General features: G+C 36.9%; 1 protein-coding gene across 3 annotated transcripts in view; it reads left to right on the plus strand.

Annotated features, from left to right (window-relative positions):
- The window catches only part of ALS2 (alsin Rho guanine nucleotide exchange factor ALS2), an 81,931-nt gene that overhangs the window by 36,914 nt on the left and 20,203 nt on the right, over positions 1–24,814 (plus strand). For all 3 annotated transcript variants that reach the window (XM_012446275.3, XM_012446278.3, XM_012446277.2), the window contains exons 10-23: positions 1,382–1,553; positions 3,969–4,149; positions 7,021–7,086; positions 12,554–12,716; positions 16,556–16,687; positions 17,101–17,229; positions 17,653–17,723; positions 18,148–18,214; positions 18,564–18,766; positions 18,882–18,947; positions 19,973–20,071; positions 20,685–20,849; positions 21,702–21,813; positions 22,019–22,096. In XM_012446275.3, coding sequence (XP_012301698.2) covers positions 1,382–1,553; positions 3,969–4,149; positions 7,021–7,086; positions 12,554–12,716; positions 16,556–16,687; positions 17,101–17,229; positions 17,653–17,723; positions 18,148–18,214; positions 18,564–18,766; positions 18,882–18,947; positions 19,973–20,071; positions 20,685–20,849; positions 21,702–21,813; positions 22,019–22,096 — 1,704 coding nt within the window. The remainder of the gene's footprint in view (positions 1–1,381; positions 1,554–3,968; positions 4,150–7,020; positions 7,087–12,553; positions 12,717–16,555; positions 16,688–17,100; positions 17,230–17,652; positions 17,724–18,147; positions 18,215–18,563; positions 18,767–18,881; positions 18,948–19,972; positions 20,072–20,684; positions 20,850–21,701; positions 21,814–22,018; positions 22,097–24,814) is intronic.

Here is a 24,814-nt window from a genome sequence, read left to right on the forward strand (position 1 = left end):
ACCATGCCCAGGTGATTTTTGAATTTTTACTAGAGACAGGGTTTCACCATATTGGCCAAGCTGGTCTTAAACTCTTGACCTCAGGTAATCTACCTGCCTCGGCATCCCGAAGTGCTAGGATTACAGGCCTGAGCTACCTTTCTCAGCCTTAATTTTATTTCCTACTGTTTATCCCCTTTTCATTTGCTCTGCTTTCCTAGTCTGTTTTCCCTTCTTCCTCTTTTTTGTAAACTGAACCCATTGGCTTATTTCTAGCTTCTTTTCCCCGTAAAGTAACTTAACATCCTCAAAGTGACATGCTGCAGGGAAATTGACCCCCAAAACTGGTATATTCTGGATTTCTTGTTTTTATTGAGTAATACAGTATGTGGACTTTTTCTTTTAAGACTTTGTGTTTGTTTTTCTGGCTAGTAAGTTCTGGGGACAAGATCTTTCTTGCTAAAGGTAACATTGGGGCCAAGTTCAATGGCTCATCCTTATAATCCCAGAAATTTGGGAGGCCAAGACTAGAGGATCACTTGAGGCCAGGAGTTCAAGGCCAGCCTGGGCAACATAGCAAGACCCCATCTCTACCAAAACAAAAAAATATTTAAAAATTAAAGGCAACATTGGCCAAGATTTGTCTGTAGTTGCTAGCCCTGGCTTCACATTCCCTATGAATGATTTCACAGTTTAGATAAAGGATCAAATAGGCTGATGAAAGGGATGAAGTTCTCTTATGTGTCTTCGGTTACCATGGGATGTTAATAGTCCATTGGGTCTGTAGCTTGCCTGCTTGATTTAATGGGATATGTGAACAATGACATGGAATGTTTTTTATAGTAGTATCTTGGGTAAATGACAAAAAGTCCCTTTTAAAGAAAATCTCTTTTCATTGTATAAAAGGTAGGTTAACTCTTAGATCCTTGATTATTTTGATGTATAGCATAGAGATCCTGTCTGATCTCATTCATTTTATTTTACTCAGAAAGGAGTCCTGAGACTTGTATCCCTCTCATTTGGATCTTTATATATCCAGGATGTCTGTTTCCAAACACTTGTAATGTGAAATGAAAGGTGTCTTGGAGATAATTGAAAGTAGGTGTGTATAGTTATATATAGATCCAGATATGCATATAAAACAATGATGTACTGGTGAACCAGCTCTAAAAAAAAAAGAAGCAACCTTCCCACACCCCCCCTAAAAAAACCCTAGTCTGTAGTGTTTGCAGATTTTCACTGTGGCCAATTTTCAAGCTACCAATGGTTTAATTACTTGCTTGCAAATTTTCTGAATATAAAGCAGTTAGCTGTTGCCAGCCGATTAAAGCCAGCTTCAGTATACCAAATTACTAACATAATTATATGTTATATTTAATGCTTTTATTTTCTTCTGTTTCAGCTTGGATATATAAGCAGAGTGACAGCAGGAAAAGATAGCTATCTAGCCTTGGTAGATAAAAACATTATGGGGTATATTGCCAGTCTCCACGAGTTAGCTACTACAGAAAGACGATTCTATTCAAAACTAAGTGATATCAAATCTCAGATTCTCAGGCCTCTTCTCAGTTTAGGTAAGTTGAAAGCCCTTCTCTTCCACCCCTAAATCATCAGGGCTTTGTTTTATCTCTTCCTCCTGTATCACAAATAATGAAAACCTTTTAGTTTATGGTTTACTTCTTTCTATGCATTGTCTTTGTGTCTATGTGTACACAGGCAGTCAACAGTTTACAAACTGTTTCCAATTTGTCAATAGCCCAGCCACCCCTGCCCTCTCCTACCACTCTCAGAGCTCCTTCTGCTTGCAGAAGTAGAAAATGGTACTTTTAGGATACTCATGGCAGAGAAGCAAAAACAGCTTTGGGAAAGTTGACTCCATATAAAGTTAAACTTCCAAGCAACACTTTTCACCCGGCTGGTCCTAAGAGATCTTCCAGTATGCTATCTGAATTTTTTATTTTTCTCATTATAGTTCTTAGAATTATATCAAGTAGAGATTTATTTGGATTTACAAGTAGTCTCTTAAAATTGTGGATAACTCTAAGAGTGTTAAAGATCTTATCTGGCCGGGTGGGGTGGCTCACGCCTGTAATCTTAGCACTTTGAGAGGCCAAGGCAGGCGGATCACAAGGTTAGGAGTTCAAGACCAGCCTGGCCAACATGGTGAAACCCCGTCTCTACTAAAAATACAAAAATTAGCCAGGCACAGTGGCGGGTGCCTGTAATTCCAGCTACTCAGGAAACTGAGGCAGGAGAATTGCTTGAACCAAGGAGGCAGAGGTTGCAGTGAGCTGAGATTGCGCTACTGCACTCCAGCCTTGGTGACAGAGCACAACTCATCTCAGGGGAAAAAAAAAGATCTTATTCCTCAGCATGAATTGATTAAGTCTGATTCTTTTTCTTAGCTATGCCCAGCTACAAAGAGAGATTGGAAGTGAGGAGGTAATACAGAGGGAATGGGTTACAGTAGTACTAAATGGGATGCCACGGTCCAGATATACTGGATACCTGGGGTCTCTAGGAGAGTAGCAGGGAATGCAGAATTGAAGTTGAGGGGACTGTTGCAGATAAACTTTACCTATTTCAAATATTTTTTTCTAGGTTTGGCCATACAGTCAGAAAGCAGAAAGGAAGGTTTCTTTCTCTTTCTCTCTCCTGCACTCCTTGGCCCCCTGTGTTGACCCAGAATTCAGGCTAATACTCTAGTACGTCAGTTTCGCCACGTTGAAGAAATTGTGTTGTGTGGGTCAGCTCATTGTTTTTTTTTTTTCTTTTTTTGAGACAGAGTCTTGCTCTGCCACCCAGGCTGGAGTGCAGTGGCACAGTCTTGGCTCACTGCAACCTTCACCTCCTGGGTTCAAGCAATTTTCATGCCTCAGCCACCTGAGTAGCTGGGACTACAGGTGTGCACCACCACGCTTGCTAATTTTTGTATTTTTAGTAGAGATGGGGTTTTGCCATGTTTCCCAGGCTGGTCTCGAACTCCTGGCCTTAAGTGATCTGCCTGCCTTGGCCTCCCAAAGTGCTGGGATTACAGGCGTGAGCCACTGTGCCTGGCCTGCCCATTATTTGTAATGGAAAAACATATTTTCAAACAACTGTTTTGCAGTCTTTGTGAATATAATCCCTTTGTAAGCTGACAACTGTCTGCATTTGTGGTTTTGTTTTTATTATCTTTTGCCTTTTAAGTGTTATGGAGTCTTTGTTCTATAAATTCCCCTCCTCTGGGTAAGCTGAACACTCTAGGACTTTGCCAAGTGAAAGGAAGCAATCTAAGCTGGAAGCTTCCTGGATTGCTCTGAAAGGAAGGTTAAATCTGCCTCTTTCCTGTCCTGGTTGCTGATTTCTTTGTTGGTCTTCCAGATCTGCTTTCCTAATTGTTTGAAAAGAAGTCCTAGAAATGAGGAACTTTAGACAGGCAAAAAGCAAATAATGTCCTGGTGCCCTCTCTGAAATTCAGAGCATCCTCATCAGTCCAATGTTTGGATTGCCTTCTCTGCACTGAAGGGTTGGGCTTGTCAAAGAGGCAAGTAAAGCAGAAGTCAGGACAAAAAGCTGAAAATGTTAACAAAGATAACTCCCAAAATGAGTTTAATTCCCAACTGTTACTTATCAGTGACTTAAATTAGATAATTTACTTCCCTTCTCTTTGCTTCAGATTACTTATTTTCAAAATGACCAGAGAGTTGCATTAGCTCAGTGGTTCTCAAATTTTGCTGATCTTTAAAATCACCTGGAGAGTCTTTTAAAAGAAAAAGCCATCCTGGAATCTATAAGGTTCCTGTGAATGTGTTTTTAACAAGTTCCTGAAATGACTGGATACTGTGATCTTTGAGGTTGCTTTAATACTGTAATCATTTGGGTTCCTTAGATGAGAGCACATGGCAACAAGTTAAGTAGTCTTAGAGGAATTCATAATTGTAATCGTATGATCATAATAAAGTGATTGGTTTTCAATTTATATTGTCATCATCATCATTTTGTTATAGAAAATTTGGGCACCACAGCTACAGTCCAGCTGTTGCAGGAGGTGGCTAGCCGATTCAGCAAGCTGTGTTACCTCATTGGTCAGCATGGAGCCTCACTGAGCAGCTTCCTTCATGGGATAAAGGAAGCCAGGAGTTTGGTCATCCTGAAGCATGCAAGTCTCTTCTTGGATAGTTATACAGAGCAAGTATCCAGTCCCGTGTCATGTTCAATCTCTGCAGGGTTATTCTGCCAAGGAGAACAGCTCCTTAATCAGAAGAGACTAGATTAGGGAGAGTGATATAAGGTAATAGAAATTGCAAAGCAGTATTTTAATCTTAAGCCAACCATAGTTCTGCATTGCTAAAATTTAGTATTCTTTAAATGAAAAAAAGGTTTAAAAAATAATGAATTATATGTTTCCTTCTATATTCTAGCAGAGTGATAGTGTAATTTACATAAAATTTACTATAATCTGGTTCTTTAGAAAAAAAATTTGTTGACTAAATTGTACTAAAACTTGAGGAAATAAGTAACTAAACAAATTATTTTAAGACCAACTGCTGATTGTAAATATGGAGCTGTTCCAATGTCTGCTTTTTACTTTTGTGTAAATGGAAGTTTTAAAAGACCCAACTATTTTTAGTGTGAAGATGTTTTTTCTTAATAAAACCTAAAATAGTTATTCAAGGTTCTTTGCATATTTTCAAGTAAAATATCACAAGTGTACTTGAAAATATAACTTAAAATGTTTCTCACTTTTTCTTAATTTGTGTTTTGATATAATGATGGGAGGCATAATTTAAGTGTTATTTTAATGTATGTTAGGTTATGCTTTGATCTGAAATATGTATAGGTTTTGTTCTTTATTCATTCACACCTCAGCCATCCAACAAACACTGACTGAGTGCCCACTCAGTGCCAGGCATTTGCGGGGAGCTCCAAGCCCTGCAGCACAGCATGAGGCCTGCAAAAAGCACCAACCCTCAGGGAGTTGGTGTTTTGTTTTGATTATTTAAACATAAATAATGTGTGTTTTTACTAAAAAATGCACAAATAAAGATAATCAAAAATAACCCATAATCCTACCACCAGAACTAACCACTGTTTGTAATCTTCATGTATTTCCTTTCCAAATGATGTAATATGTGCAGATAGTTGAATGCTATTTTAATTCTAAGCAAAATCGAAAATATTTGAAGCTGTTATCTAAGACGAAATACCCTGGTTTGAGTCTTTTAACTCATCATCTTTCAGAAATGAAAAATGAAAATAATAGAACTCGATACTAGTTTACTTTTTTAAAACTTGATTTTGTTGTTTCTGTGATTTCAGCTTTTACTGGTATAATTTTCCTTTTTTGACTTAAATTCATCCATAATACCTCTATTTCACTTCTTTTTCTTCTCTGGTACTTTAGGCCTTATGCTTAAAAATGCTTTTGTTTTGATACTTTGGACTTTTTTTAACATAACATTTTATTCCTATAAATGGGCAAGTCAAATATTTGGGTTTATGTGTGAATCTTTAAAATTATTTTTATGATAATTTTAGTTATTAAAGGCTGGAGTGCAGTGGCATTACTACAGCTCACTGTAGCATTGACCACCCAGACTAAAGTGATCCTCCCACCTTAGCCTCCCAAGTTGCTAGGACTACAGGTGCATGCCAGCATGCCCAGCTAATTTTTTAAATTTTTGTAGAGATGGGGGTCTTACTATTTTGTCCAGGCTGGTCTCAAACTCCTGGACTTAAGTAATCTTCCTGCCTCAGCCTCTCAAAGTGCTAAGATTACAAGTGTGAGCCACTGTGCCTTGCCAAAATTATTTTTAATTGTGAAAAAATATACATCATATAAAATTAACCATCATAACTATATTTAATTGTACAGTATCAAGGGCTAATTTTAGTAGGAGTTTCCCTTCCTCCTCAAAGTCAGTTGATTCTGTTTGCCAGCTCGGGTGTGTTCAAGAAATGTACAAGGCTCAAAGCAGTATAACTAGACTTGTCTTTAGCAGTGTATCAATATTTAATCAACATTTTCTAAAACTGTCTCACTCAAGCACTTTTAACATATTTTCTTACCTTAACTGTCATTTCTTTTCTTTTTTTGAGCTGGAGTTTTGCTCTTGTCACCCAGGCTGGAGTGCAAGTGGCATGGTCTTGGTTCACTGCAACCTCCACCTCACAGGTTTAAGTGATTCTCTTGCCTCAGCTTCCCAAGTATCTGGGATTACACGCACCTGCCACCATGCCCAGCTAATTTTGTATTTTTAGTAGAGATGGGATTTCACCATGTTGACCAGGCTGGTCTTGAACTCCTGACCACAGGTGATCTGCCCGCCTTGGCCTCCCAAAGAGCTGGGATTACAGGAATGAGCCACCGCCTGCAGCCTTCCCTGTCATTTCTCAATTGGGAAACCTGAAGTGAAGATTAGAGAAAATGTTCATTAAAAATTAAACTATTTTAATTGTGTTTTCTCAAGTTTGTTAATTACCAAGTAATATCTACCAAGTAAATTATTGCATCTTCTGAGTAGTGTTAGGTGTTTTTAAAATTTCCTTTTATATTATTATTATTATTATTATGTTTTTTTGGAGACAGAGTCTCACACTGTCACCCAGGCTGGAGTGCAGTATTGGAATCACAGCTCACTGCAGCCTCAACCTCCCAGGCTCAAGGGGTCCTCCCACCTCAGCCTCCCAAGTAGTTGAGACTACAAGCATGTGCCACCATGCCTGTCTGATTTTTCTGTTTTTTGTAGTGTCAGGTTTCCCCATGTTTTCAAACTCCTGGGCTCAAGCGATCCTCCCACTGTAGCCTCCCAAACTGCTGGGATTACAGGTGTGAGCCAATGTGCCCAGCCTTATATTACCATCTTTACTAAGCTGGAATTCCCCTTCACCGCCATTATTGTGACTATTATACAACCTGCCCTTCACAAATGTTGACATCACAAAACTTAAACTCATAGGTGAGGTAATGAAGAATTATCTGTTCCAGGTATGTGTTTGGAAACGGAAGAACTAGTTTACATTTTAACTAATGTATATGTGTTTTCTTTTCTGCTCAAGGTATTGCACATCTATTACAAATTTCCTGGTTATGGGAGGATTCCAGCTTCTTGCTAAGCCTGCCGTGTAAGCAAACCCATACCTTCCAGTTATCATTCTATCAGCCGAAGATCACGTTTTATAGTGTTCCGTGTTTTTGAGTGCCCAGGGAAAGCTTTGACTTCATCATTTTACCAAACAAATCAAAATGTAAACTTTCAGTAAGTCTTATAAAGGACAGGAACTATTAGCCCCTGGTTATCATTATAAGTAGTATGTTATTGAAAAAGCAGTGAACAGATAGGTTCAGGTTCCGGGTCCTTCTGTATTATCCCTGAGACTTTGGACAGCTGTCTGCCTCAGTAGGCCTAGTTTTTTTCATCTGAAAAATGGAAATGTTCTCTCCCATTGGTGAGGAACAAATAATGTATGTGATGGCACACAGAAAAGTACAAAGTATGCAGATAGAAAGTGTCTGCATTTAGCTTCTGGGTGAATAAAGGCTCCTTACACAAGGTGGTAGTTCTGAACAGATAGTTTTTCAACAAGTGTTGACCCAGCAACAAAGGCAAGCTTTTAAAAATTCTGTATTTAATTTAACTTTTTTTTTTTTTTAAATAGAGATAGGGTCTCACTGTGTTACCCAGGCTGGTTAGGAACTCCTGGGCTCAAGTGGTTCTTCTGTCTTGCCTTCCCAAATTGCCAGGATTATAGGCATGCACCACTGTGCCAGGCCAAAAATTCTGTATTTTAATAGAAAATATTAGCAGATGTTATGCCATGTTTTTTGTTTGTTTGTTTTTTGTTTTGGCAGAGTCTCGCTCTGTCACCCATCCTGGAGTGCAGTGGTATGATCTCAGCTCACTGCAACCTCTGCCTCCTGGGTTCAAGCCATTCTCCTGCCTCAGCCTCCTGAGTAGCTGGGATTACCAGGTGTGCACCACCACACCTGGCTAATTTTTATATTTTTAGTACAGACAGGGTTTCACTGTGTTGGCCAGGCTGATTTCAAACTCCTGACCTCAGGTGATCCGCCCGCCTCAGCCTCCCAAAGTGCTGGGATTACAGGTGTGAGCCACCATGCCTAGTCGCTTTTTTTTTTTTTTTTTGAGACAGGGTCTCACTCTGTTGCCCAGGCTGGAGGGCAGTGGCATGATCTTGGCTTACTGCAACCTCTTCCTCCTGGGTTCAAGCAATTCTCCTGCCTCTGCCTTCCGAGCAAGTGGGACTACAGATATGCACCACCACACCCAACTAATTTTTGTATTTTTAGTAGAGACAGGGTTTCACCATGTTGGCCAAGCTGGTCTTGAACTCCTGACTTCAAGTGATCCACCTACCTCAATCTCAGAAAGTGCTGGGATTACAGGCATGAGCCACTGTGCCCAGCCCCATGTTTGCTTTTGATCTTTTATCCTAATAGAAGGAATACTAACATTCTCATCTCATTTCTAGTTTTAATGGCAATACTTTTAATATTTCACCATTAAAAATGATTAAGTTTTTGGTAGATATAATTTATAAGGTAAAAAGCCTCTATTTCTCAAAGTTGTAGAGGAATTGATTTTTATCATGCTAAATATCTTCGAGTTCCCCAATTCTAAAATTCAGTAATCTTTATGTATTAATTTTTTAATATATTGCTGGATTAAATTTGTTTATACAGTTGTCTCTTGGTACCAGTGGGGGATTGAGTCCAGGACCTCCCAAAGGAAACCAAAATCCCAGGATGCTCAAGTCCTTAATATAAAATGGCATAGTATTTGAATATAACCTGTGCACATACTTTCGTATATGTTAAATCATCTCTAGATTACTTATAACATCTAATAAAATATAAATGCTATATAAACGGTTGTTATATGGTATTGTTTAGGGATTAATGACAAAAAAGTGATAGAGACAAAATTTTTTTCTGAAATATTTTTGGTCTGAGGTTGGTTGATTCCACAGATTTAGAACCCACAGATGTGGAGGAGCTTTTTTTCTGTTTCCTGGAATAGTTTGTATGAAGTAGGAATTATTTTTACTTTGAAGATTTGGTAGAATTCATCTGTAAAAATAATCTTGGCTTCATGGGGGCATTTGCTGTAGTGAGTTTTTTACTGAGTTTATTGAATAGATATGTTCAGGTTTTTATTTCTTCTCACAGCTTTTGTTATTTATATTTCTCTGGAAAATTATTCACTGCACCCTTGTTTTAAAATTTATTGGCATGTTCCTAGCATTGTCTTAAGATGATTTCACCTCTGCAATAACTGTTGTTGTACCCCCTATTTTTCATTCTTATGATTATTCATTTGGGCCTTTGATCTTTTTTATATTGATCAGTCTTGTCAGCAATTTACCCTTTTTAAATTAATTTTTTCAAAAATTAATCATTTCTTTCCCTTTTAAAAAATTTCATTAATTTCTGCCTTTTATTTCCTTCTACTTTCTTTGTGTTCACCTGTTAACTTCTTACAACTTCGAGTTTAGCACTTGGCTCATGAATTTTTCAAGTTTAAAATTTTTCTAATGTAGCCATTTAAGGCTATAAATTTCCCTCTAATTGTTGCTTTAGCTGAATCTTACAAGTCTTAATACATTTTGTTTTTATAGTCATTCAGTTCTAAATATTTTTCTAATTTCCATTATGAATGCTTTGACTCACGTGTTTGTTAATTTCCAAAACATAGGGGTTTGGCCTTCATTTTTTAAAATGACAGTTTCAAGAATATGTCTTTAACCTTGTGTAGTAACTTTAAAATTCTTGATCTTAATATGACACCGTTTTCCATTCTTTTGCTTTCAGCCTGTCTGCAGTGTTCGTATATTTCTTATAAGCAGCAAAAGACGTTGTTATTGTTGTTGTTTACATTTGAGAACTTCTAGTTTTGACAAGTTTACATTTGTAATCGATCACTTTATTATTTTTAGTCTCTTTATTATAATGACTAAAGTAGCTTAGTTAACCCATAATGTTGGTGAAATGCTGAATCATAGCCAAAGAAAATAAGAGAAAATGGGGTTGTAGCCAAACCAATAATTAAATGGAGCAGAAAGAAATGCAATAGTTATTTTTGCAAATAGTAATGCTTGAAGAAAAGCAAGTTTAATTACAGGAAGATGCAGAAAATAGATGGAGACTTGTGACAATTTAAATGGAAAGCTTCTGGGCTTCTTGAAGGGCTCTGGCAGTTGCTGACCCTGTTTCCTTATTCTGCTGTTGTTAATCTTCCTCTAGTGTTTCCGAGTTAGATTCACAGTACTAAAGAATTGACGTTGTTAGAGCAGGAAAATGAGATGACAGAAGTTGAAAGCCTGTGGCCTTTTGCATAGCACCATGCTCAGAACCTGGGTTTTATGTCGTTAAAGGCAGCAATGACATCCTTTTCCCATTTCTATTTACAAAGTGAATACTTAAAATTATCTTAAAGATTTCATTTTAAGAGGAGAGTTTAAGAATGTCTAGAGCACAGCTAGGGTGCCCACATGACTGTTAGTGGATCTTGGATGATGATGTGCAAGCACTTATCATTCATCTGGTTTTCCACTTAGCTGCTCGCATCAGGCTTGTCTGGTGGTTTGATTATTATGCAAGTTTTTTTCTTAATTGTGATAAAAGATATGTAATGTCATACTTATCGTTTTAATCTTAATTGTACGCTTATAAGTAAAGTGTATAATTTAGGGGCATCAAATACATTCACAATGTTGTATAACCATCACTGTTTTTTAATTATCCCCAAGAAGAACTCAGTGCCTGTTAAATAATAACTTCCCCATACTGTCTCCCGTTGTCTACCTGGCTCTAGTACCCTATTCTACTTCCTGTCTGTATGAGTTTGCCTATTAGGTACCTTATATGAGTCAAATCATGCATTTGTCCTTCTGAGTCTGGCTTATTTAAGCATTGTATTTTCAAGGTTCATTCATGTTGTAGCATACATCAAAATTTCATTCCATTTTATGGCTGAATAATGTTCTCTTGTATGTACACAGTGCTACATTTTATCAATCAGTTCATCTGCTGACGGACACTTAGGTTGTTCTATATTATATTTATTTTTATTTTAAAAATCTGAGTAAAAAGTATAGACCTTGCCATATAAGGAAAGAGTAATATTGCCACTATTAGATTAAAAACTCCCAAGAAAAGATAAGCTGATCAGAGATGATTTCTGGTTCAGATTTCTTAGGGGTGTAGCTAGGCCTCTTTTCCGGGAAGATTATAGGTAAGGACATGAGTGAGTCCTGGAAAGTAATGGAGTTCACAGGAGTTGGAACATTTCTGGGCTACTGTAGACTGAGTACTGAGTATTGAGGAGAAATATGGTCCAAGGGAGTATGTGTTCACTATGTCTTACTTCTGTCTCTCAGGAGCAAGTCAAAACAGAACACTTGTATAGAATTAAGTAAGTCCTCAGCTGATTTCTGCAGTAAAACATAGTGAAAGAAGTAGAAACACTAGCACAAGCCAAATATAACTAAAAATGTGAGCCCTCTATGTAAGATCTCTTTTTTTTTGAGACAGGGTCTTACTCTGTCACTCAGGCTAGTGTGCAGTGGCACAACCATGGCACACTACAGCCTCAACTTCCTGTGCTCAAATGATCCTCCTGCCTCAGCCACCTGAGTAGCGGGGACTACAGGTGTGCACTTCCATGCCTGGCTAATTTTTGTATTTTTTGTAGAGACAGGGTTTCATCATGTTGCTCAGGCTGGTCTCAAACTCCTGGACTCAAGCTATCTACCCACCTTGGCCTTCCAAAGTGCTGGGATTACAGGCGTGAACCACTGCACCCAGTTCACCAACTCTTACTACTTTACCATTAAGTATTTTGGTTTGGTGAGCTAAGCCTCAATGGATTATTGATCACCATTAAAATTTGCAGTAAAATTTTTACAATGAATTTTTTAAAAACAATATTAAAAACTAATTGTTGGCTTCAGTTTGAAATGCTTTTGAAGATCTCAGCATTTAAATCTTCACATATAATTATCTTTATTGTTTCCTGTTAACTGTAATACTAGTTCTTGCAGCTTTTTGTTACTTTCCTATAATAAGCTCTTATTAGGTGATCAATAATTGCAAGAAAAAAGAAGAAATTAGAAGTATTTTAATATCCATGCTAATTCTGTTGGAGCAGGGAGCTTTGCTTTTCTTCCAGTGTTTCTGTTTAGCACAGCTGCCTAGAGCAATTAGTCTTGCCATTTATTGCTGTGACTTTTGGATTTGAAATTAACAGGTAATGGTGTCAGCTGGTCTCTGATTAGTCACCTTAAATTGTGGGATGCATGACTCATTTCCTAGAATATAGGCATAAGTCTGTGATTAACCATTTGTATTGTTACCATTTGCTACTTTTTATACTTAAAAAAGCCTATTTTATAGATAGGGAAATTCTTTTAATTATATCTGGCTTATTTCATTGTATTTATTTTCTACTTTCGTAGCCCCTAAAAAATGTGCATTCTGAAAGAGGTACTTTCTAGTGAAATTTTTAATTTAATATCATGCTTATTATCAATTCCAAAATGATTAACTAAATTTTTTTTCCTCTACCTCTAGTGATTTCCTAAATAAAAATCAAGAGCTGTTGCAAGATTTATCAGAAGTGAATGATGAAAACACCCAGTTGATGGAAATACTGAATACTTTGTTTTTCTTGCCAATCAGACGACTTCATAATTACGCAAAAGTTTTGCTAAAGCTTGCTACTTGTTTTGAAGTGGTAAGCTCCCATATATGCCTCTTTGGACATTTGGAAAGCCAAGGATCATAGTTGTTTGTAAGGATTGTGCCCCCACAAGATCTGGAACTCCAGTAATTTAATATTTACATGTGTCTAATTAAATTTAATTTTCTTCAGGGAAATGACAGAGGAAAGTATGACTGTAGATAAATTGAGTTTTCTGTGGATTCAGTTTCCTTTTAGGGCCTTATCGAGATGAATGAACTGTATTCATTTTATGAAACTTTATCTAAAGTTGAGACCCTATCATGATGCTACTCATTCAGTAGTTACCAAAATTTATTGGATGCATACTGACTAAGAGTTAAACAGAGCTCTTTAAATCCCTGGCTTTCTGTATAATGGCATACACCTGTAAGGGAGGGGCATTACTCAGCTTGGATTAATGCTAGACTTTATGCCAAGTGTTTAGGTTACCTTAGCAAATGCTGAGAGGAATCAGTGTTACAGGATTTTCTCAAATGTTAACTAGTCCAATCTTGCATAAAACTAGTTAGGTGGAATCCTAGGAAGTTAGCACCACACTAGGATATGGATGTATGTTAAAGCTGGTCCTGAGACATTCACCTTTGAAATCCCATCGAAATGTGTGATTTCATTTTGTTTCTACCTTGAAAGGCTCTTGAGAAATTATAATGACTCCAAAGTCCCTTATAGGTTTTTGTGTTGTTTGTTTTTGAGACAGAGTCTTATTCTGTCACCCAGGCTGGAGTGCAGTGGTGCAATCTTGGCTCACTTGCAACCTCCACCTCTCAGGTTCAAGTGATTCTCATGCCTCAGCCTCCTGAGTAGCTGGGATTATAGGTGTGTGCCACGACACCCGGCTAATTTTTTCTTTGTTTGTTTGTTTGTTTGTTTTTGTATTTTTAGTAGAGATGGGGGTTTCACCATGTTGGCCAGGCTGGTCTCGGACTCTTGACCTCAAGTGATCGGCCTGCCTTGGCCTCATGAAGTGCTGGGATTACAGGTGTCAGCCATCATGCCAGCCCCTTATCGGTTTAGAATCTTCTTAATCTTTGGGTCTGTCTCTTGATCTAGACAGATTTCACCCCTCAGAGTGACCCAGGAACTGATTGATGTAGGCTTTCTACATTTGAGCCTACTGTGATCTTATAGGTTTCAAAACTGAAACTGAAACCGGACTAAAGAAAAGACCTACAAGATCTTTAAACTGATCTAGCTTTAGCTGTGAAGGTTTGACCTATCAAATATCCCAATGAAATACAGCTTTCATCTCAATATGGCCTGAATTAATAAAAAACTTTCCTACCACATTAGCTTAGAATTGTTCAGTCAGAGTTCAGATGCCCTGGATGTAGCTTTCATGTGCTTTATATTTTCTTCCTGAAACACCCCTATTCCCATCATCATTCTGAGACAAAAGTCATTTTATTATGAAAATAAAGCCCTGTTTGACTATACTGCTTCTCTTTCCCCTACCCGTCTCTGAAGGATTATTTACTCTGTGTTTTGCTAACACTTTCTCTCTCCATTATTCACTTCTTGTGTTATATCAGTGGCCCTATCCTTATCACAGGGCATCAAAGTCAACTATGGAATCTTTTTCAAAACAAACCTGCCTGTATTCCATCACTATACATTATAATGTAGTAAGTCTTAGTCACAGCCTTGACATCATATATGTGTATACTCATATATGTATTTTTTAAATGTCTCCATATAAAAATACTGATACTTAACATTTATTGAATGAATTCCATATGCCAGGCATTGTTCTAAGCAAGTTTTATATATATATTCATTTAATCTCCACATCAACTTGGTGAAGTAGGTATTATCATTATACCTATTTCATCATCAGCCTTTTACAGATGAGAGAATTGAGACACAGCTGAGAATTGGCAGAGCTAGAATTCATATCCAGGCTCTGATTCCAGAGTCTGTCTCTCAACCTACTTTTCTAGATTGTTTTTTGTGATATGTAACCTATTTTTAAAAACCACTGCGTTATTCTGGTACATTTTTCTATCTTCTCTGCCTAATTATGGTACAAAGATCATGCCTTATTTTTTTTCCCCTAGCACTCTAGCAGAATGTTCTATATGTGATAGATACTCATTAAATGTTTCTTAAATGAATGGAAAAAATGAAAATGAGTGACTTCCAGAATTGTGGCAAGTAATTACTCATGAATGTGAGAGATCATCCTTTGATCTTACCTTCTGCTCACTCACCACATGGCACAGCAGTTATACCTATCCCAGTAGTTGGTTCTCAAAGCTTGGTTTGCAGACCCCTGGGGGTTCCAAAGACCCTTTTAAGAGATTCACAAGATCAAAACTATCTTCATGACAATACTAAGATATTTGCCTTTTCCACTATGTTGTCCTTTGCATTGATGGTGCAAAAGTTAAGGTGGGTAAAACTGCTGGCTCCTTAGTAGGAATCAAGGCAGTGGCACCAAACTGTATAGTAGTCATTGCATTCTTCACTGCCGTACACTTGCAGTTAAAATACAGTTTCACTTAAGAATGTTCTATTATGTGTTACATTCTTCACTGCCATGCACTTGCAGTTAAAATGCAATTGTAATTAAGAATGTTCTGTTCTATGTGGCGACGTGCAAAGTACATGTGAAGCAGTTCTGCTGCATGCTGAAGTATGGTAGTTTTTTAAAAAAAAGCACAGTCGTGATTGTTTGAGTTGAGAGCTTCTCTTGAAATAAACAGGTTGCTTTTTTTTTTTTTTAAACTTGACAATTGACAAACTGATTTTTCAGATTTGGATATTGGCAGATATTTTATCAGAAATGAGTAATGAACCTGTCATTTCGAAGAGAACAACTGATAGTATTTGTTGCTAAAATAAAATCTCAACTTTTAAGCAAAAATTAGAATGTTAGAGATGGATCTGCCACCGTGAGTCTGAAAGTTTCCTAATACTAAGGACATTTTCTCATGAGATTGGTAGGTCCATCATCATGTGATTTTTGATGTCGTAGAAAAAAGATGTCAACATTTGGAAGATCTGCATAATTCAGTCAACCAATATTTTCCATATGTCCAGTTCACAATCAGAGATGATACAAAATTATAGATGGTAAAAGACCCAAAGTGCATGATAGACCCCTGGATTTTAACATCACAGAGTACAAAAAGTTCATTGCAGTGTTTTCAGATTCCACATTGCAGCTCCCTTTAAGAATCACCACATAGCAAGTTTTAATGTAGTATCAAAGAAGAATATCCACATTTATTAGAAATAGCTATTAAAGTGCTTCTCTCTATTCCAGATAAATACCTTTATAAAGCCACATTTTCTTCATAGGTTTTAACCAAATAACATATAACAGATTAAATGCAGAAGCCGATATAAAAGTCCAGCTGTCATTTTTAAAGCCAAATAATAAAGAGATTTGAAAAAATGTGGACCATTGCCACTTTTCTCACTAAAAATATTTTTTGTAAGTGAATTAATAAAGTTTTTAAAATTTCTTTATTTTCTAATATGGTAAATATCAGTAGATACAGGCCACATAAGAAAAATAAAGGGATCCCGAGACCAAAACATTTGAGAATTCCTGCCCTATCCTGAGGTCTCTGCTACTGTCCTCACTAACTGCCAGGTTTTGTTTCTCTCCCCTGAGTTATACTCCTATTTGTATGTACTTTTATGTAGTAGACTTTTCCTGAAACCAGTCTCCTTTTCCCAGTCTCGTGCAGTGTGCTGCTTACACTCTTGGGCTGAATTTTCCCCTACATTTAATACTATGTATTTAAAGCAGACTGAGGCTACAGATTCTGGACAATGGTTTTATGTTCTTTTTTTTTTTTTCTATCTTTAATTTTTGCCCATAGGCATCTCCAGAATATCAGAAACTGCAGGATTCCAGTTCTTGTTATGAATGTCTTGCTCTCCATCTCGGCAGGAAAAGGAAGGAAGCTGAATATACCCTGGGCTTCTGGAAGACCTTCCCCGGAAAAATGACGGTAAGTCATGCCAGTTGTCATTTGTTACTCTAAGAAACAGCAGCCGTTTAGATAACAATTGATAACAATTTTCTCTGTTCCTCACTTGTTTATGGTAATAACATTTTAATGAAACCTTTCCTAAAATGTCTAAGGACCATACCAGTGGGTACTCTAAATACCTTCTCTCATTTCTAGAAATCCTCTCTGAAGACTTCCTCACCTTCTTTAGTTTGTTTCTGTCTTCTTTTTAATCCCCTTTGAGCTCTAATTTTATGAAGTGTTTCGATCCCATATAAATTTAGTTTTTACACCGAGCTAAGCTATGACCAACAAATTCCCTTAAATGTGATTTGTGCCTGTTTTATTTTCTCTTTACATGTTAAAATAATTTTGATTGTTTGACTTAATATTAGATTTGTCTTTAATTCCAGGATTCCTTGAGGAAGCCAGAGCGTCGACTGCTGTGTGAAAGTAGTAACCGAGCCCTGTCTCTGCAGCATGCTGGGAGGTTTTCTGTGAATTGGTTCATTCTCTTTAATGATGCCCTGGTCCATGCCCAGGTAGGCTGGATTCCTAACCTTAGAAGAATCCCTGAAAGGTTGAGTCTTATTAATTATACTGTCAGTTTATGTTCAAAACTAGTGTGATTTCACTGAAACTCTTGACTAAAAGAGGCTGTTTAGCTACAGCATGCATTTGCGGTATGGGCTGGATTTCAGAGAACTTTTTAAGTTTCTGGCTTGAGAGTGTCAGCCATGTGAAGAGGGCTCTGCAGCAGAGATAGCAAGGCCCTCTGGGTTAGCTATGTGTTATGGGGACAATGGGGTAGAATTGGTGGCACCTACATGGGCTTAACCATTTCAAGGGGTTGTGCAGCAGAGATGGCAGGGCCCATGTAGGGTAATGACATGAAGGCAATATGGGCAGAGACCCCAAGGTCTACATGGGCTTTCATAAAAGTGCTTCCGTGTTCTCTGTTTCAGTTCTCCACGCACCATGTTTTCCCTCTGGCCACACTGTGGGCAGAGCCACTATCTGAAGAAGCTGGTGGTGTGTAAGTGCGTCCCCCCTCCCCACCCCACCCCGTCCAAATCTGTTACCCAGGTTGCTTCCTTAAATGTGAAGAAAAGCTAAGGAGGGCTTGGGAGACAGCCTCCCCATTCTGCATAATGAGGCCCATCTCCAGCATGTTAGACAGTAAAATAGTCTATTGATAATAAGATGGCATGTTGCAAAGATCATGGCGAGTCACGATTAGGTGATAAAAGGGCATCTTCATTGCACACATCCCCATCGTTCAACACAGAGCAGAGTAATTCTTTGTTCTTTCCACCACTGTGGGACCCAAAACCAAATGAGCATTTACATTAATTGACTTCTGCTCCTCTTGAAATAGAGGTTGATTATCATATTTGAGGATTGATACTGCAGTGACAGGCTGTTAAACCTACTGGTATTTATCCTTGTGAACATTTTAGGAATGGCTTAAAGATAACTACACCTGAGGAACAGTTCACTCTCATTTCATCTACACCCCAGGAAAAGGTTAGTCCATTATGGTATTTTCTTTCAATCTTTGCCCTGGCTCTCTGCCTCCTATATAATAAAGAAGAAATATAAATTGTTCTTACTTAACTAATGATGCACAGTTTTGTCTGATAAATCTTCATTAAGCCAAAACTATAGGTTCTTGGTGGTGGTTTTTTTTTTTTAATGTGACTTAATTTTAAACATATAGTAGAGAAATCCAAGAGCCAGTCAGTAGTACTCTATTAATAAGAAAAGCATTAGGATACAAATATTATTTATTCACACCAAGGAAAGTTAGCAGGATTTAAAGCAATGCTTGATGAATTGTTGCCTTAAGCTTATTGACGTTACTTTTTGCTCCTAGACAAAGTGGCTACGAGCTATAAGCCAAGCTGTAGATCAGGCTTTGAGAGGGATGTCTGATCTTCCCCCTTATGGAAGTGGCAGCAGTGTTCAGAGACAGGAACCACCCATTTCACGCAGTGCCAAATATACTTTCTACAAGGATCCTCGCCTAAAGGATGCGACCTATGATGGACGGTGGCTTTCAGGGAAGCCTCATGGCAGGTGAAAATGTTGAAGATTTATGCCTGGGGTGAGGATGATTATCACATTATGGAAAAAGTATTGCTTATCTGAAATATTAGTTGACATGCATTATTCTTTTGCTTACTCATTCCAGAGGGGTTTTGAAGTGGCCTGATGGAAAGATGTATTCTGGCATGTTCAGGAATGGCTTGGAAGATGGGTAAGAAAACTGTAAAACATGATAGTAGATTCAAGTTCAGTAAGGTCATAAATGATGTTATTTTATGTGCAAACCTGCTTTTCAAACAAGTAGTCAATTTTTGTTGTTATTTTTTAGAAATGCACATGTATGAGCATGAAGAGAGCCAGGAGTTAGGGGTACAACCTCTGATTTACATAGACTGGGTCATTTTCCTTGATAGCCGTGTGACCTCAAATTACACAGCCTTCCATCTGTTAAAATGAGGCTATGTTTTCTATTCATTTCTCAGTTGTGAAGACTGAGAACTTTGGTAATGTTAATGGAGGGACTATTGAGACGGTAGTGCACCTTTACACAAAGGACATAGAAAAATTTTCCTTTCAGTTGTTTTAAGTCACCTTTAATTTCTGTGATATATTAAAGGAGAAATCTTCAAAGTGCTGTATTATCCTAATGATACTCTGATGACTTTTTTAAAATAAGTGAATCATGTTTTCTAATACTGTATTTACATGATTAATTTATGGCAGTTTTATGTATAATGTTAAGAAAGTAATTTAGTATATAAAAATATTGGGTAGGTGATGTGCGTGTCTCTGTGATCATGTAAATTCTTGTGCTGTGTTAAAATCTCTTTTTAATAGATTTTTAGAATGAGAAGAGACTTTAGAGCATCTAATTTACCCACTGAGTTGCCCCCTTATTATCCAAATAAAGGAGCTAGATACCTGGGCTTATCCCGTGGTGGTGCAGATAATTAGTGACAGAGATAGGCGAAGGACAGAGGTCTTCTGTTTTTCGTTGGACTTGGATTAAAAGACTGTATCTCAGTGTAGTGGGGCTGATGTCCCATGCCTCTAAGACTTGCCAAACAGCTTGGGTTATATAGATGCACCTTAAACCAAGATGCTGTTTACCCCTTTACTCCTATGGGTAAATCTTTCCTCTGCCTTCCTTGTTAAAATATTTACCAGGATATGCATACAAAAGGTGAATATGTCATAAATGCATCTTCTTTTGTTATTTTTTCTTTTTCATGGCAGGTATGGAGAATACAGAATCCCAAACAAGGCAACGAACAAAGAAGACCATTATGTAGGCCATTGGAAAGAAGGAAAAATGTGTGGTCAAGGAGTCTATAGGTAATAACATTTGAAAGGCTGTCGGACTGGTGTTGGTTTTTCAAATAACCATGTAAACCTAAATGTTTGCATAGCCAAAATTTCCAAGGTTTAAATTTTATTTACTCTTGTAGATAAAATTTAGAGGACTAAATAAAACAAACTCTGTGTGAAGTCTTCTTTTAAATGTCAACCCCTCATCTATCACAGGATTAAAATACTGGATTATTAAATTTAAGTTCTTACCTAAATTTTACATACCTTATAAACCATAATTTTCTCATAGAGTCTCCTATATGTCTTATCTATAAATTTATATTATTTTTATTACTTGATTCTAATGGACAAAACTTTTGTTCATCCCCCTTATAAATAACTCATTATTTCATTTCCCCATAAGGGACTAAAAACACATTTTTGCTATGTTAGTGCAAAATACCACCCATGGTGTCTTTAACTTTTTAACTTCAGTCATTCAGAAATGAAATTTTTTAATTAGTGAAAAATAATAATGTAAACAAATAATTATAGCTACCAGTAAGACTGAGTATGGTTTTGGATTGTCTAAACTTTGTAAAAATGAGCATCAGAATTTAATGTGCATGTGATATTTATCCATTCTTTCCAACCACAGCTATGCCTCTGGTGAAGTATTTGAGGGCTGTTTTCAAGATAATATGCGTCATGGTCATGGCCTTCTACGAAGTGGGAAATTGACTTCCTCTTCTCCTAGTATGTTCATTGGCCAGTGGGTAATGGATAAGAAAGCAGGATATGGTGTCTTTGATGATATCACTAGGTACAGTATTCTCCTTCTATTCTCACAGTTAAGCAAATGATTAAGCACCATGATTATTTAACAAGCAGTTTATACTTATTTTATCTTTTTAATGGAGATTAGTAAGACTTCTTTGAGTTTGAGTAGGTGAAAAATGAACCTTCTTTTGTGACAAACCCTTTTATTTATTATTTTTTGAAACAGGGTCTCACTCTGTCACCCAGTCTGGAGTGGTGTGATCTCGGCTCACTGCAATCTCTGCCTCCTGAGTTCAAGGGATCCTCCTACCTCAGCCTCCCAAGTAGCTGGGACCACAGGCACACACCACCATGCCTTAATTTTTCATATTTTTGGTAGAGATTGAGTTTTGCCATATTGTCCTGGCTGGTCTTGAACTCCTGGCCTCGAGTGAGCCACCTGCCTTTGCCTCCCAAAGTGCTGGGATTATAGGCATGAGCCACCACGCCCAGCCTCTTTCTTTTTTTTTAAGTTTGCAAACTTTTGTGTAAGAAAAGCCTGTGCATAGGTTTTATTCTGCTTATTACATTTTAAATGAAATTGTTTAGAGTTGAATTCTTGGCCTTCTCTTTAAAAAGCATATAATTTAAAGTGTCAGGTAACTACCTGGGGTATATACAGATCTGTGTCAGATAGACCACAAAGGATAAATTCCTCAGAGAACATTACTGAGTGAGATGTCTTTTGCTATCACCTTGTCCCGTACCTGAGGAGACAAAGTTAACCACTTTAACTAGAAAAATGAAAGCAAGACCAACATAGGGTTGATGCTTGGGATCTCCCTTGTGATAACTGTCTTTTCCCTACTTTATCCTTGTCTTCATTGATTTTTCTTTTCTTTTTATTTCTGTGCAGGGGGGAGAAGTATATGGGTATGTGGCAAGACGATGTGTGTCAGGGGAATGGTGTGGTGGTTACCCAGTTTGGATTATACTATGAAGGCAACTTTCACCTTAATAAAATGATGGTGAGTGGAATGTTTGCATGTAGTTATTACTAACTTTAAAATTCCTTTGTCCTTAAATTTTTAAATCATCTTTTGATTAGTTTCCATCTTCTTAGTACTATTTTCCTTCTTTTAAGATTCCATAAGGCTTGGGGTGTATAACTGTGCACTCTTAAGTTACTCTGTATTTTATGTGTTATAAATTTTCTCTTGTTTCTTCTTGTAGGGAAATGGGATTTTGCTTTCCGAAGATGATACTATCTATGAGGGAGAATTTTCAGATGACTGGACTCTTAGTGGAAAGGTTGGAAACTAGCTTTCTTCTTTTTCTCTCTAATAGATTCTTTTACTAATCTAAACTAAACTAAACTAAACTAAACATTAGTTTTTTGACTTTAAAAATAGCTGACATACTTGCCATAAAATTCACCCCTTTCAAGTACACATTTCAGTGTTTTTTGGTAAACATAGCTATACAAACCAGTTTTAGGACATTTTCATCACCCAAGAAAATCCCTTCTGCTTATTCAATTACTTCCATTTTCACCTCCAGTCCCAGGCAAACACTAATCACTCCATGGATTTGCCTTTTCTGGGCCTTTTGTATAAATGGAATCATACATGGAATCCCTTCTATGTGGCTTCTTGCACTTAGCATCATGTTTTCGGTTTTTCCATGTTGTGGCATGTATAGTGCTTTGTTCTTTTTTTATGGCTGAATAGTATTCCAGAACTACATTTTGTTTATCCATTTACCAGTTGATGGACATTGGGTTATTTCCAACTTTATTGTGAATAATGCTGCTATAAACTGTTGAATGCAATCTCTTGTGTAGAACATATGTTTTCATTTTCATTTCTCAAGTAGATACCTAGAGTGTAATTGCTGGGTTGTATGGTAAATTGATGTTTAACATGTTAAGAAACAGTTAAACTTTTTTTCCAAAATATCTGCACCATTTTACATTCCCATCAGCCATGTGTGAGGATACTAACTTCTTCGTATCAAAAAATATTTCTTATTTTCTGTCTTTTTTCTTATAGCCGTTCCAGTGGGTATGAAGTGGTATCTCCTGGTTTTAATTTGCATTTCCCTAGTGACTAATGATATAGAACATGCTTCTTAGTGATTCATTATCTTCTTTGGTGAAATGTCTATTCAGATCTCTGGCTTATTTCTAAAATTTTGTTTGTACTCTTGTTGAATTGTAAGGGTTCTTTCTGTATTCTGGATACATGTCCTTTATCAGATATATGATTTGTAAATATTTTCTTGCAGTATCTGACTTGTTTTTTTATTTTCTTAATGGTATCTTTTGAAGCACAAAAGTTTTTAATTTTAATGAACTCTATAAAACATTTTATGAATTATGCTTTTGATGTTATGTCTAAGAAGGCTTTGCCTGTATTTTCTTTTAAAAGTTTTATAGTTTTGCCTTTTATATTTAGGTCTGTGGTTTATTTTAAGATAACTTGTGTATGGGTTGAGTTATGTGTCCAAATTAATCTTTTTGCATATGGTTATCCAAATTTCCCAGCATCTTTTCCCGTTAAATCTTGGCACCTTTGTTGAAATTAATTGATTACTATTGATTTCTAGTAAGTTGTGAAATCAGGAATATAAGTCCTCCAAATTTGTTCTTTTTCAAAATTGTTCTGGCCATTCTAGATACTTTGCCTTTTCATATAAATTTTAGGACTGGCTTATGAAAATTCTGCAATAAACCTTGCTAAGATTTTGGTAGAGATTGCATTGAATCTGTACGTCATTTTGGGGAGAATTGCCATCTTAGTAATATTGACGTTTCTAACCCATGAACATAGAACATCTCATAGTTTATTTATGTAGAGCTTTAATTTCTCTCAGCAATATTTTCTAGGTTTCATGTACACATTTTGCATTTCTTTGGTTAAATTTATTTCTAAGTATTTTATTGATGCTATTGTAAAGTGTTTTTTAAAATTTCATTTTCAGATTGTTCATTGCTATGATATAAAAATGCAGTTCATTTTGTATTTTATTCTTGTATCCTGAAATCTTGCTGAATTTATTAGTTTTAGTAGTTTTTTTGGTGTGTGTGAATTTCTTAGGATTTCTTACATATAGAATCATGTCACCTACAAGTAAAGGCATTTTTGCTTCTTTCTTTATAATACGGAAGACTTTTCTTTCTTTTTTTTGTCCAATTGCACTGGCTAGAGTCTCCTATGGAATGTTGAATAGAAAAATGGTAAAATTGGACATCTTTACCTTTTTTTTTTTGAGACAGGGTCTCACTTTGTCACCCAGGCTAGAGTGCAGTGGCGTGATCTCGCCTCACTGCAGCCTCAACCTCCGGGGCTTGAGAGATCCTCCCTCCTCAGCTCCCCAGGTAACTGGGACTATAGGCACATGCCACCATGCCTGGCTGATTTTTTTTTTTTTTAATTTTTTGTAGAGACAGGATTTCGCTATATTGCCCAAGCTGGTCTCAAACTCCTGAGCTCAAGTGGTCCACCCATCTCAGCGTCCCAAAGTGCTAGGATTACAGGCATGAGCCACCATACCTGGCAGAAAAGCATTTTTGTTAAAGTGTTTTTTCGTTGAGATGATTATGTGGTTTTTATCATTTATCTACTAATATGGTGTATTACATTGGTTGCTTTTCTGATGTTAAACCTCCCTTGCTTTCCTGGGATAAATTGTACTTGGTTATGGTGTATAGTTTTTTTAGATGTTGATGTTGCTGGATTTAATGCTAATACTTTGTTGAGGATTTTTGCATTTATATTTATGAGAGGTAACGGTCTGTAGTTTTCTTTTCTTGTGATGTCTTTGTCTGTCTTTGATATCAGGATAATTCTGGCCTCATAGAACGAGTTGGGAAGTGTTCCCTCCTCACCTATTTTCTGAAAGTTTGCGAAGCTTTGGTATTATTTCTTCTTTGAATGTTTGGGAGAATTCATCAAAGAAGTCGTCTGGGCCTAAGCATTGCTTTGTGAGAAAGTTTTAAATTTCTAACTCCGTTTCTTTACTTGCTTT

The sequence above is a fragment of the Aotus nancymaae genome, unplaced genomic scaffold, assembly GCF_030222135.1.
Source record: "Aotus nancymaae isolate 86718 unplaced genomic scaffold, 86718_ANA_hifiasm-v0.15.2.pri h1tg000008l, whole genome shotgun sequence".
Lineage (NCBI taxonomy): Eukaryota > Metazoa > Chordata > Mammalia > Primates > Aotidae > Aotus > Aotus nancymaae.